The sequence below is a fragment of the Vipera berus genome, assembly GCF_964194415.1.
Source record: "Vipera berus genome assembly, chromosome: 3".
In the NCBI taxonomy this organism is placed as follows: Eukaryota; Metazoa; Chordata; class Lepidosauria; order Squamata; family Viperidae; genus Vipera; species Vipera berus.
Window position 1 is genome coordinate 10,495,818 of NC_138204.1, and position 12,234 is coordinate 10,508,051.

The 12,234-nt window shown below is 41.6% G+C and overlaps 1 protein-coding gene across 3 annotated transcripts in view; it reads right to left on the reverse strand.

The window, feature by feature from the left end:
- The window catches only part of OSBPL2 (oxysterol binding protein like 2), a 76,635-nt gene that overhangs the window by 18,887 nt on the left and 45,514 nt on the right, over positions 1-12,234 (reverse strand). For all 3 annotated transcript variants that reach the window (XM_081322843.1, XM_081322842.1, XM_081322844.1), the window contains 5 exons: positions 11,580-11,715; positions 10,269-10,344; positions 9,550-9,684; positions 5,798-5,895; positions 4,080-4,262 (listed from right to left, as the gene is read on the reverse strand). In XM_081322843.1, the coding sequence (XP_081178969.1) occupies positions 4,080-4,262; positions 5,798-5,895; positions 9,550-9,684; positions 10,269-10,344; positions 11,580-11,715 (628 nt within the window). The remainder of the gene's footprint in view (positions 1-4,079; positions 4,263-5,797; positions 5,896-9,549; positions 9,685-10,268; positions 10,345-11,579; positions 11,716-12,234) is intronic.

The following is a 12,234-nucleotide window of genomic DNA, read 5'->3' on the forward strand; positions in this document are numbered from 1 at the left end:
ATGTATTTACGATACTTGCAGTTTCCTGGGGCGATATGATCACCATTTGTAACCGTCCCAGCTGGCTTCTGACAAACAAAGTCAACTGGGGAAGCCACATTCATTTAACAACCACATGATTCACTGAACAACTGCAGTATTTTGCTTAACAACTATGGCAAAAAAGCTCTCAAAATGGGGCAAAACTCACTTAACTGCTTTGCTTAGCAACAGAAAGTTTGGGCTCAACTGTAGTCATAAGTTGAGGACAACCTGTACTGTCCCAGATCTTGAAGTAATACAGTGATAATAAACGATAAAATTCACTTATAGACAAGAATCACTTGTTGTGATGGATGGCTATACAAATTGATCAAATAAATATATAAGATTTCATTTTGTTTGGCATTTTGCTTTCTGGATGCAAATTTCTGTGGGTATTTTTTTTTACTTTATTAATCACGATTTTACTGGTGTAAAGTGCCTGGCCTAACCAGACTGCCTCTAAATTTATGTAAATAAATATTTTATTAAATAAAACTGAAAATAAACTAGTTTTTAAACTATTTGTATTATCTGCCATAATACAAACATTAACCACAAAGCAACAATGAAGAAGATGAAAATAATATATGTCACTTTGGGCTAAAACAGTAGTTAGAAAAAGGTGATTTTACTGGAGCTTCTAAACCAAAGTCTTACATTCCTAACAGCACCAACACCCTTGAAATTTTTGAAACTTGCTCAAGATATGAATTCAGCAAACATAAAATCCTAGAACTGACAACATCAACTTAATGTTTGGCAAAATATTTTCTTGTTCTACCACAGAACAGCAGTTACATGAAACAAAGCCTAAATTACGTGTTAAAATATTTCATTCTTTCCTCATCCACCATTTATAACCATATAAACAAACCCTCAATCACAAATGTTCCTTCATTGGAGAAAAAAACATAAACAAATTAACAAAGAAAATGCCACTTTAAGAAGACATGGCATTTTAAAAAAACAATCAAATATTCTTTTACCATTATGAAGAAGGCCAATTCCTTGAAATGTGCTTTTTATTTGGTCTCCTTTATTGCACAATAATGGACGGTACCCAGAATTAATATTGTCTTCCAAATTCACAATTGATGAACAAAACAGCGGATGGCTTAATTTCTCTGTATGCCTGCTAATGTTTATAATATGACCAGCAACGTATATTTATTTTTCTCCACTGGAATAAGTGTAATCTGGATCAGAAAACCTTCCCTCTCCATGTAAATACTGTGTTTCCCCGAAAGTAAGGCCTATAACAAAAATAAGTCCTAGCTTGATTTTTGGGGTGGGCCTAATATAAGCCCTACCCCCAAAATAAGCCCTAGTTTTGGGGCGAGGCACACAGCTAAAAGTCAAGCTAGGGCAAGAGTATGGAGCTGCCCCACGTGTCCCACACCCACTTACCTTGCAGCCAGGCCTCTCCTCGCCGGTCCACTTCTTCTTCTGAGGCCTCTTCTACAGCCAGGCCTGCATTTCTCAGTCACAGGACATTCCGGAAGGCTTGTGCAGCCAAGAACAAAGCTATGGATTCAATCCGAAATTCGGTTCTGCAAGACTTCAGCAGCCAAGCACCAAGCTATGGATTGAATCCATAGCTCGGTACTCAGCTGCTTAGGCCTCCAGCAAAGGCCTGACTGAAAAATGCAGGCCCGAATGCAGCTGCAGAACTTCGGCCCCAGAAGAAGTGGACTGGCTGGGTGGGGCTGTCGGTGCCGGAGGTGAGATAAGCCCTACCCTGAAAATAAGACCTGGTACCTTTTTTGGAAGCAAAAAAACAAAACAAAAACAAAAACAAAAAAACCCGTCTTATTTTCGGGGAAACACAGTATATTACAATCCCTCCTCATACCATTAAGTATGCTGGTGGTAATTATAGGCCATTTAAGCTTTAGAAATGAAGAGAAGGACTAGGGGGTGACATGATAGCAGTCTTCCAATATCTTAGGGGTTGCCCCAAAGAAGAGGGAGTCAAGCTATTCTCCAAAGCCCCTGAAAGCAGGACAAGAAGCAACGGATGGAAACTAATCAAGGAGAGAAGCAGACTAGAACTAAGGAGAAAGTTCCTGACAGTTAGAACAATTAACCAGTGGAACAACCTGCCTCCAGAAGCGGTGAATGCTCCAACACTGGAAGTTTTTAAGAAGAGACCAGACAGCCATTTGTCTGAAATGGTACAGGGTTTCCTGCCTGAGCGGGGGGTTGGACTAGATGACCTCCAAGGTCCCTTCCAACTTTGTTGTTGTTGTTAAATAAGAACATATGAAGATCCCTGTTTGGTTTAAGCTAAGGGCCCACCTAATCCTATGGCATACAGTAGCCTATCATTCATTTGCCTTCATTTGTGAGTAGCCAATCAGTTCAGAAACATGCAAATATACATAAGAGAATAAACCAAGTAGGATATCAGACAATCAATCAATCATAATAATCTATCTCTACTGTAGCTCCCTAACTCACTGCGTGTTATTTCAAAGACAGCAAACAGCCATCAAGATCCCTCTAGCCCAGGGGTCCCCAACCCCCAGTCCGTGGACCAGTAATGGGCTGTGGCATGCCAGCAACTGGTCCACACAAACAAGCAAAGCCCCATCTGCAAGATGCAGGCAGCACACAAAACCACACCCCCTCCGGTCCACGGAAACACCTTTCTCCATGGAACCGGTACAGATATAGGACCTCTGCCCTAGCCCATTAACAGCCAGTCCTCCATGAATATATTTGGTTCCCTTTTAAAATCATGTAAATTTTTACAGATCACATTTAATCTCTATAAATTCTAGGATAATGATGTGTTGCATGAAGAGATGAATTTCCATTGGCTATGAATCTCATTGCTTTTGGTTTGAAAGGATAATCCTGACTTTCTTTGGCATCAAATGAAAAATGCACGCATTGCAACAGCTTCACTGCTTTTTATACATATACTTGCTTACTGATAAACTTGCTGACTAACAGATAACTTTGCATGATCAGTAATCACTTTCATTCCTGTTCTCACTGATCATGCAAAGTAACCTGTTAGTCAGCAAGTTTATCAGTAAGCAAGTATAATCTTAATTTATGCTCTATGACAGAGGTGAGGAATTATGGCTTTGTGGACCTTTATGACTTGTGGACCTCAAGTCCCAGAATTCCTGAGCCAGCATGGCTGGCTCAGGAATTCTGGGAATTGAGATCCACAAGTCATAAAAGGGCCATCATTCCCCACCCCGCTCTATGATGTGTTAAAGCAAGCACGACTACTAATATAGTCTCTCTCTTCCCCCCCTTACCCCCCCCACAAGCATACAGAGTTACAGCTGTCCAGAACAAAGCCACCAAATAAAACATTAGGTAATGATACTCCTTGACTTATGACAGTAATAGGACCCACACATCTGTCGTAAGTTGCGATGGGAGCATAACCATCAGAAATTCAAATCCAGGTTGTAAGTAGTTCCTCCAGTACCTATGTTGTAACACTGAACTGTCACTAAGTGACTGGTCATAAATTGAGGACTACTTGTATTGATGACAGTTATGCAACAACAGAGTAAAGTAATTTAAACTTTCCTAAAAATATTATGCAAAGTCACAGAGCAGGTGTAATTATTACTGTGTGGCTCTCACCAAGTCTTACAGCAACAATTAAGATTTCATTTTAAATAGACTGGCATTTATCAGCCAAAAATTAACTGATTAGTACATATAAACTAACAGCAGCCATATAAAGCGTCATTCATCAACAGGATGCAGTGCACTGATGATGTTATCTAGTATGGTAATGAAAAATATGTAAGAGAACCACCAGCTTTAGGGAACACCAAAGAACCCACAGTTTATCCCTGAGCTACAAATATTCTCTTCTATCAATATTGATATTTTTGCACTATAATTTGGACCTGTGCTTAATACCATATTTTCGGCATCTGAGTTCTAGAAACGTTGAGTTATAGAAACTTAAGACCTCATATGCAAACACAATCTAGAAAAAAGATCAATACATGAAAATTCCTTGGTAGAGATAGCTATTAAAAGGAAATACCTAGACAAGAAAGAAGAGATATACTTACTTTATCAGTTCCAATGTTATGGTTCCCCGCGGTTCTGCTTCTACGCTCTTCCCCCAAAACTTCAATTTAGGATAAATTGAGCCGTGAAAAACGAAGTCCTGGTTTAAGCCTTCGGAGTAAAATGCGCTGACAGGTGGATGATGACTGACCTGTTCAGAAATAAATCTAAAACCTAGATCATCCCTAGAAACAAGAAAAAAGTGATCATCAGTATAAATCGGTTACTGAAAAGAAAAACTTCAGATTATTGTAATCAAACATTTGTCTATCTCTTGTAACAGCTTCCTTAACCTTCTTTTTCGTTTCATTACTATATTGCCAAAATCAATTATAACTACTGCCTTTGCTGCACTGATGAGGTTACCTAGTTTGGTAATGAAATGTCTGCAAGAAAAACAACCAAACTCAGAAAGCAAAAAGGACCCCACAGTTCAACCTTGAGCTACAAATATTCTAACAGCAGAAATATTAAGAGCACCAATATGCACTGGGCAACTTCAATGCTCAAAACAAGAACAAGTCCCTCTTGGCTGTCAACATCCAGTTTGAGAATCCAAATAAAACTCCAGGTTCATTCCATTTCTGAAAATCTTAAAGGTAAAGGTAAAGGTTCCCCCGCACATGCGTGCTAGTTGTTTCCGACTCTAGGGGGCGGTGCTCATCTCCATTTCAAAGCCGAAGAGCCAGCGCTTGTTCAAGGATGTCTCCATGGTCATGTGGCCGGCATGACTAGACGGCAAAGGCGCATGGAACGCTGTTACCTTCCCACCGTAGTGGTCCCTATTTTTCTACTTGCATTTTTTACATCCTTTCGAACTGCTAGGTTGGCAGAAGCTGGGACGAGTAACAGGCGCTCACTGTTACGCAGTGATTCGACCCACCAAACTACCGACCATCTGATCGACAAGCTCAGCGTCCTAACCCACTGAGCCACCGTGTCCCTTTCTGAAAATCTTACTGTTTATTAAATACCAGTGCGTGGTAAGTGTTGAAGCAAAAATAACTCTGAGGTTCCAGATACCAGTTCATAGAATTAAACAATCTCCCCAGCCAAACCCCCACACTCTCATGTAGTCCATGTAAACAATTTCACTTTGTTATGGGAACTGTCTGCTTCCTCTGCACACCTGCTGCGGTGTCCTTGAAAAGGTTTCAGGCTCTCATGGTTTTCAGCGCAATCGTAGAGGTGTTGTTTCTCCATCTAACCCTTTCTAAAGCAACACCTCTCCCCCTTAGGCTAATGGCAAGTTGAAATGAAGAGACACGTAACTGCCAAAGGTTCATTCTTGACATTGGCTAAATGAAAGGCTGTTTGTTACAAGTCAAAACCTGGAGGTAGGCTACTCTATCAAGTGGGGACCACCCTAGAGAACCCTTCCAGTTCTCCCTGGTTTTCACCCCTTGTAGGTCATTTCCCTTTTGCTTCTTCAGGTTCAAAACTTTTTATTCCTAACCTGATCTGCCATAGAAGCAGCAGAGTGAAGTTTTCACAATATTTACCTGCCATGATGTGGCCATTCCCAGCTAAAAATTCTACAAGGGATGATCTCGAAAGATCTGGAAGGCATTATGTTGCGTAGGATTAGCCTATGCCAGGCATCTGGCTATTACCTTAAATATTTATATTCACAAAAATCCAAACTGGAAACATTATTTTGGACCAGCAGCCATGGACATATATGGCACATTCCAAAATGAAATTAAGACTGTAGCCCTACCTGACTAATTCATATGTTTCTCCAAGGAGAGGGTTAAACGGTTTGCCTGTTCTCTCCCACTGAGCGGCGACAGCAGACACGGCAAAAGCAGCAACAGCCTGCAAGATGCATTATGTGTAAGAGTTTCTCCCACAAAACAGAAAATAACCCAACTTCCATTCTTAATTGTTAATGAAACAACATATTTTCAAATGCTGCTATCCAGTTTCCCACACATTTTGGGAGTGACCGGCACACTGAAAATATTAATAAACACACTGTGGGCACACTTAATGCTAAGTGATAGGCGCATTCACAAAATGATTGCTGGGGGAAGAGCTCCTCCATTCATAAAAAGGCTGATTTAGGCAGATTCCTACTGTCACCTCCTCTAGAACAGGGGTGTCAAACTGCCGCCCGCGGGCCGGCCGTGTCATCAGGAGACCACACCCACCCCATTGCCGGCAATGGCAAAAAATGCTCCGATACGTTGCACGACGTCATGTGTCGTTGCGAGTTTGACATGTCTGCTCTAGAATAATGATCATGTCACTTTTTTCAGTGCCACTGTAACTTCAAACAGTCACTAAACAAATGGTGGTAAGTTGAGGACTACCTAAATAGGCATTTCCACCATTCAGATCCATAAACAGGACCCTGGTTGTTTTTTTTTCAAAATTCCCTATCCCATCCTTAATGTGCCTCCATCATTTTTTTATTTCCTTCTATACCAAAAATCCAAAGCAGTTATTTCGTTCAGAGAAGCCCTGACCGTGTATAATTTAATTGCCCTTTCTGATACTTTTTTTTCCATCTCTTAAATATTTAGTTCATGAGAAGCATTCTAATTACTGTTCCAAGTGTGGCTGCGGGATCAATTAATTCCTCTTCTAATGATCTCCAACATGGACTTTGCATTTTTGAAAACGGCATCTCAGTGGGTCAACATTTTCTTGTGAGTGATACAACAGTGTGCGAGAATGACTTGGGGAATGATTAGATAAGAGGAGGGGAGCCCACAGTTGCTTAATGAAAGAGGAAAAAACTTAGGAAGGGCCCGCCCTAAATGATCAGGCTGTAAAGTGGGGCTCTTTGTATTTTCAGACTTCCAAGATTCTGTTAATGTAGTCTTACAGTAAAGTAGAACTAGCTTCTCTGGTTGCGTTACCTATCTGATTTATAATCCTACCGTTTTCTAGCTTTATCGACTCTGTAGGAGAGGTTGGCGTATAGAGTGGCTGTCACAAATACATAAGGTAAATCTGTCAAACTAGTGGTGGGATTCAACCAGTTCGCACCACTTCGGCAGAACCGGTAGTTATTTTATTGCCCAGGCCCAGAATAGACTTCCGGAAGCGGCATCCACACAGAGAACCGGTTGTTCACCTATTTGAATCCCACCCCTGCGTTAAACCTTGGTGGAGCAGTGGGCTAATGCCTCCTTAAGTAACACCAGCTGCCTGCAATCAGTGCAGGTTCGCATCCCACCAGGCTCAAGGTTGACTCAGCCTTCCATCCTTCCGAGGTAGGTAAAATGAGGACCCAGATTGTTGGGGGCAATTAAGCTGACTTTGTAATAATGCCGCTTGGGGGTGTGTGAAAGCCCTAATAAGCAGGCATATACATAGAATGAAGGCTACTGCTAAGCTTGTAAGCCGCCCTGAGTCTTCGGAGAAGGGCGGGATATAAATGGAATTAAAATTAAAAATAAAAATAAAAATAAATAAACCCCTTCTTTGGATCTCCATCTTCCCATTCCCCCTAACTGAGTTGCAAGTATCTGGATAGAAATGCAGGGAGTTGTTGACTTACAGCAGTTCGTTTAGTGATCGTTCAAAGTTACAGCGGCACTGGGAAAACATTGACTTCGGACCGTTTTTACACTTACGACTGTTGCAGAAGCCCCATGGTCACATGATCAAAATTCAGACACTTGACTCATATTTAGGACGGTTGCAGCGTCCCGGGGTCACGTGATCAGCTTTAGCCACCTTCTGGCAAGCAAAGTCAACGAGGAAGCCAGATTCAGTTAACCACAACGTTACTAACAACTGCAGTGATCCGCATCACAACTGTGGCAAGGAAGGCCGTAAAACGGGTGCAAAACTCACTTAAAAACTGTCTCACTTAGCAACAGAAATTTTGGGTTCTATCATGGCTGTCAAGTCGAAGACTACCTGTATCTCCCCCCCCCCCCAATGAAACAATTTCTTCCAGGACAGACAGTTAAGCTATTATTATCTATTCTTGAGTGCTCATTTCTCTGCATTTCTAACCCCCTTCCCCTGGTCTAAACTCTTGACAAAATGGCTCCAGTTTCTCCACTCTAAGCAGGGTGACTAAACCTTAGTGGTTTTGGAATACGTGATGCCATTTTCCACAATCCAACACTGCACCAACAACAAGTCCATGGTTTGCAATTTCATACATACAACAGTGTTGGCTACACGCGAATTAAGCTAACTATAGAAGTAAGCTATGGAGACCCACATCTATGTCCAAGAGGTAGGAATAATTAATCAATTCTCACAGGAACAGCAACGGTAAAATTGCACAACTGAGCAAAACAGCCCTGAAAACAAAGAAACAATGGGCACTTTCTGCTTCGTTCCACGTGGTCTATTGCACTGATCACCCTTTTAATGTTTGATTGATTGTATTGCAATTTCTTGGTTTGATGGTTGGGACTTGCCCAGAGGTACTGAGAGTCAGAGGACATGCAGGTTTCAACGAACAACAAAGACAATAGCAATCTTTCCAGGCAAGTCCAGCCTATTAGTAACTGTGCTCTCTGAGGTCAGAGGATTTTAGTATCAAACCAATCAGAAAATCTGTCCTATAAGTCCTCGGTATTCTGAGGACCTGGGGCCAGGTACTGATTGCAGATAAGGAAACTTCTAACTGGTTCTCCTGGCCTGAACCCCTACTTTACACTGGAAGAGGCTGTATAGAGCTACAAAATACATAGAGCAGACATGTCAAACACAAGGCCCGGGGGCTAGATCCGGCCCGCGAAGCCATCCTGGAAACAGTGAGGGAACGGCCCCCACTGCCTTGGCCCTGGCCCAGAGACCCTCCTTCTGCCAGAGACCCTCAGATCTGTCCCACTCCTGCCCAGGCCCCCATAGGCACCCTTGATGCAAACGATGTAGAGCGGGCCATGCCCACCCAGTAGGTCATACGCACTTTAGCCACGCCCACCCAGGCCACACACACCCGGCCCCCTGAGGGCAACCGCAATGCTGATGCGGCCCTCAATGAAGTTGAGTTTGACACCCCTGACCTAGAGTCACCAGCTAGCCTGTAGTCTTGGTTGTGAGCTTTTGATTACACACACACACACGCACACACACACACACACACACATACATATACACATACATATATATGCACACGTGTGTGTGTGTGTGTGTGTGTGTGTGTGTATAGCACCCCTACCTTTAGAAGATCCTTATTATATGATATTAAGTATCCATTACCGCTTACCGGTTGAGCTCCGGATGGCTCCCGACCTTCGCTCCTTCCGCCGTGATCTAAAAACTTATTTATTCGAACTAGCTGGCCTGGTCTGATGGGTTTGGGGTTTTAATATTGATTTTAATTAATTTATTGCATCAGACACAATTTTTTTTAACTTTTGTATTTTTGATATTTATTGCCCTGTACACCGCCCTGAGTCCTTCGGGAGAAGGGCGGTATATAAATCAAATAAATATAAATATATTATAAAAGAGAAAGTCTTAGTGCAGCCATAAAAATATGAAAAATTTTACCTGCATTCTTTCTAGAGGGTTAGAATGACAGTTTGCTTTATTAATGAGGTATGTGTGCTCCATATATTCTGTTATTCGCTGAAGGAAGCTCAGGGGTTCATTGAAGGCAATGGGCATAGTAATTTTTGACAGCTCCTAAATAGTAGCAAGGGGAGGGGGGGAAAATAACAAAACTGTGATTTCACAAGCAAATTTTAAACGACTGTCAATTAATAGACATCAGCTCCAGAGATCTGCCTTACAGCTTGCTGCTACTTAAACATCAGACAAACAAAAAACATAATGCGAAGGGATGCTATTTCAGCTGCCACAACACATTATGCTGCCTTTTCCCCCCCCTTCAATATAAGTCTTTGAACAGCTAGCTATATTGCTGTTTGGCTATTTTTATTTCTTAATCTATCCATTCTGCTCAACGTATGCACCTATCCACCTTACACATACTATATTTCAAATGTACTGCAGCCTGTTTCTTAACCTCAGCCACCTTTAAGACGGACTTCAACGCCCAGAAATCCCCAGCCAGCTATATGCCATTCTAGAAGCTGAAATACATCCATCTTAAAGTTGCTGAGGTTGAGAAACACCGTAACGGATCGTCAGTTGGCCATCAGGAAACAAGGGAACCTTATTTGTCTTCTGTATGTATTCACCAGTATTTACATTACTCCCTCCACACTGCATTTATCAAACCATACTAGTATACTGTTGTAACTTACCAATCCAATGCATTTTTTTAAGATACTCCAGACACTGAAATCACTCCTAGTAAACATCGGGGCAGGTAAGGATGTTCTGCAGGAAGAATAAATCAATATATTAATACTAGAGTCCCCTAGCTCTCCATAAATTTATTATTCTGCAAAGCTGTTTTCCAGATTTCTTCAATCCTGCAGATGAACAGCTTTAAAATGAGAGGTACCACCATAAAACCAATATTTTCAGTAATTTTTCCAAGATTCTTCCAACACCTTTGCCTTGGATCTTTGCAGTATTATGAACGTATATGAGCATTATCCTGCCTCGATGGATGTGGCATGTGCAAAACTATGTGTATTCTTACACACAACGGCAGCCCATTTCTGAAATTTGAAAACGTAAATATTATTTGGTACAAACCCTATTCAGAACAATGGGATTTCTGCCAAGAAAATGGTTTTTTTTTACACAAATCACCTAATGAACTGAACTAGTTCACTTTTTGAATAAAAACTAAATGGGAGGAAATCTAACATGACTCCTCCTACAAGGACCAAATAAAGTTAAACATTATTTTAGATCAATGTTTTTCAACCTTGGCAAGTTTAAGATGGCTGGAACTCCAACCCTTTGAATCCCACAGTCAACATGGCTAGCTGGAGGATTCTGGGAATTGGAGGCAGTCATCTTAAATTTGCCAAAGTTCACAAACGCTATTTTAGATCATTCTGGAATGAAAAGCTCCCTCATACAACTAAGCAATTAAAATCAATACTTTATTTAACCCTAACCCCAGCCCCAAAGATGAAGGACTTACAGACAGACTTTGGCACTCGACTGCTTCAAAACTCATTGAATTCAGTGACCCATAACTCACTATTTCTTCCAGCCGAAATAGTGGGTCACGTGGTAAGTCTCATGATTTTTCTAGATACTGGTCGGTTTTAGAATTCACCACGTCTTCCAGAATGAATTACCAATGGGTACTGAGGTACCGCTGTATTTTTCAGTTTCTTTGTGGAGCGTGATTGTCGAAGTGTTGCATTCTCACTTCCCATTTTGCCAATGAACTTCAAAATCAACAATGGCTGTTGGGAAAACCCCCCTGAATTGCCCCCCCCCCCATTTCACTCACTGTAGTTTACACATCATTCTGATAATTTTTAAGGGTTAAAAGAGTTAAAAAGCAAAAAAAAATATAGTTCTTCATACACAGGTACGAAGTCTACACACTGCTCGCTCTCAAAACAAATTCTTCTCAGTAAAAAATCCCAACCAAAGCAATTATTTTACTAATGTGAGTACTGCTTGGTCAGTTCCAGAGAAAATACCTGTGTTTCTTGATTCCATTCTCTTGTACTGGCCCATCGCCATTGTGCTTCCCAGTCCTGTGACTCTGGTGATCATCCACCTCAACTTTGTGAACTGCTTCTGAAAATTCTCCTGAAGAATTATCGGAATCAAAGCCTGTATAAATAAAGTGAGACTTACTGAAACATATTAGAAGGAACCTGGGTTTTTTCCTGTAATCAATACAGTAATGGAAAGCATCAAGTACTTCTGTGCATATAGAATAGACTGGACTGGACTGGACTAGACTAGACTAGAACAGAATAGAGCTGGAAGGGATCTTGGAGGTCTTCTAGTCCAGCCCCCTGCTCAAGCAGGAGAACCTATACCATTTCAGACAAGTGACTGTCTAGTCCAGGGGTAGGCAACCTTGGCTCTTTTAGAACTCGTGGACTTCAACTCCCAGAATTCCTGAGCCAGCATGGCTCAGTATGGAAACTTCTCCATTTCTCCTCAGCATGGCTGGCTCAGGAATTCTGGGAGTTGAAGTCCACGAGTCATAAAAGAGCCCAGGTTGCCTATCCCTGGTCTAGTCTTTTCTTAAAAACCTCCAATGATGGAGTGCCCACGATTTCTGAAGGAAAGCTGTTCCACCGGTTATTGGAACAGCTTGCCTTCAGAAATCATGGCATGCGT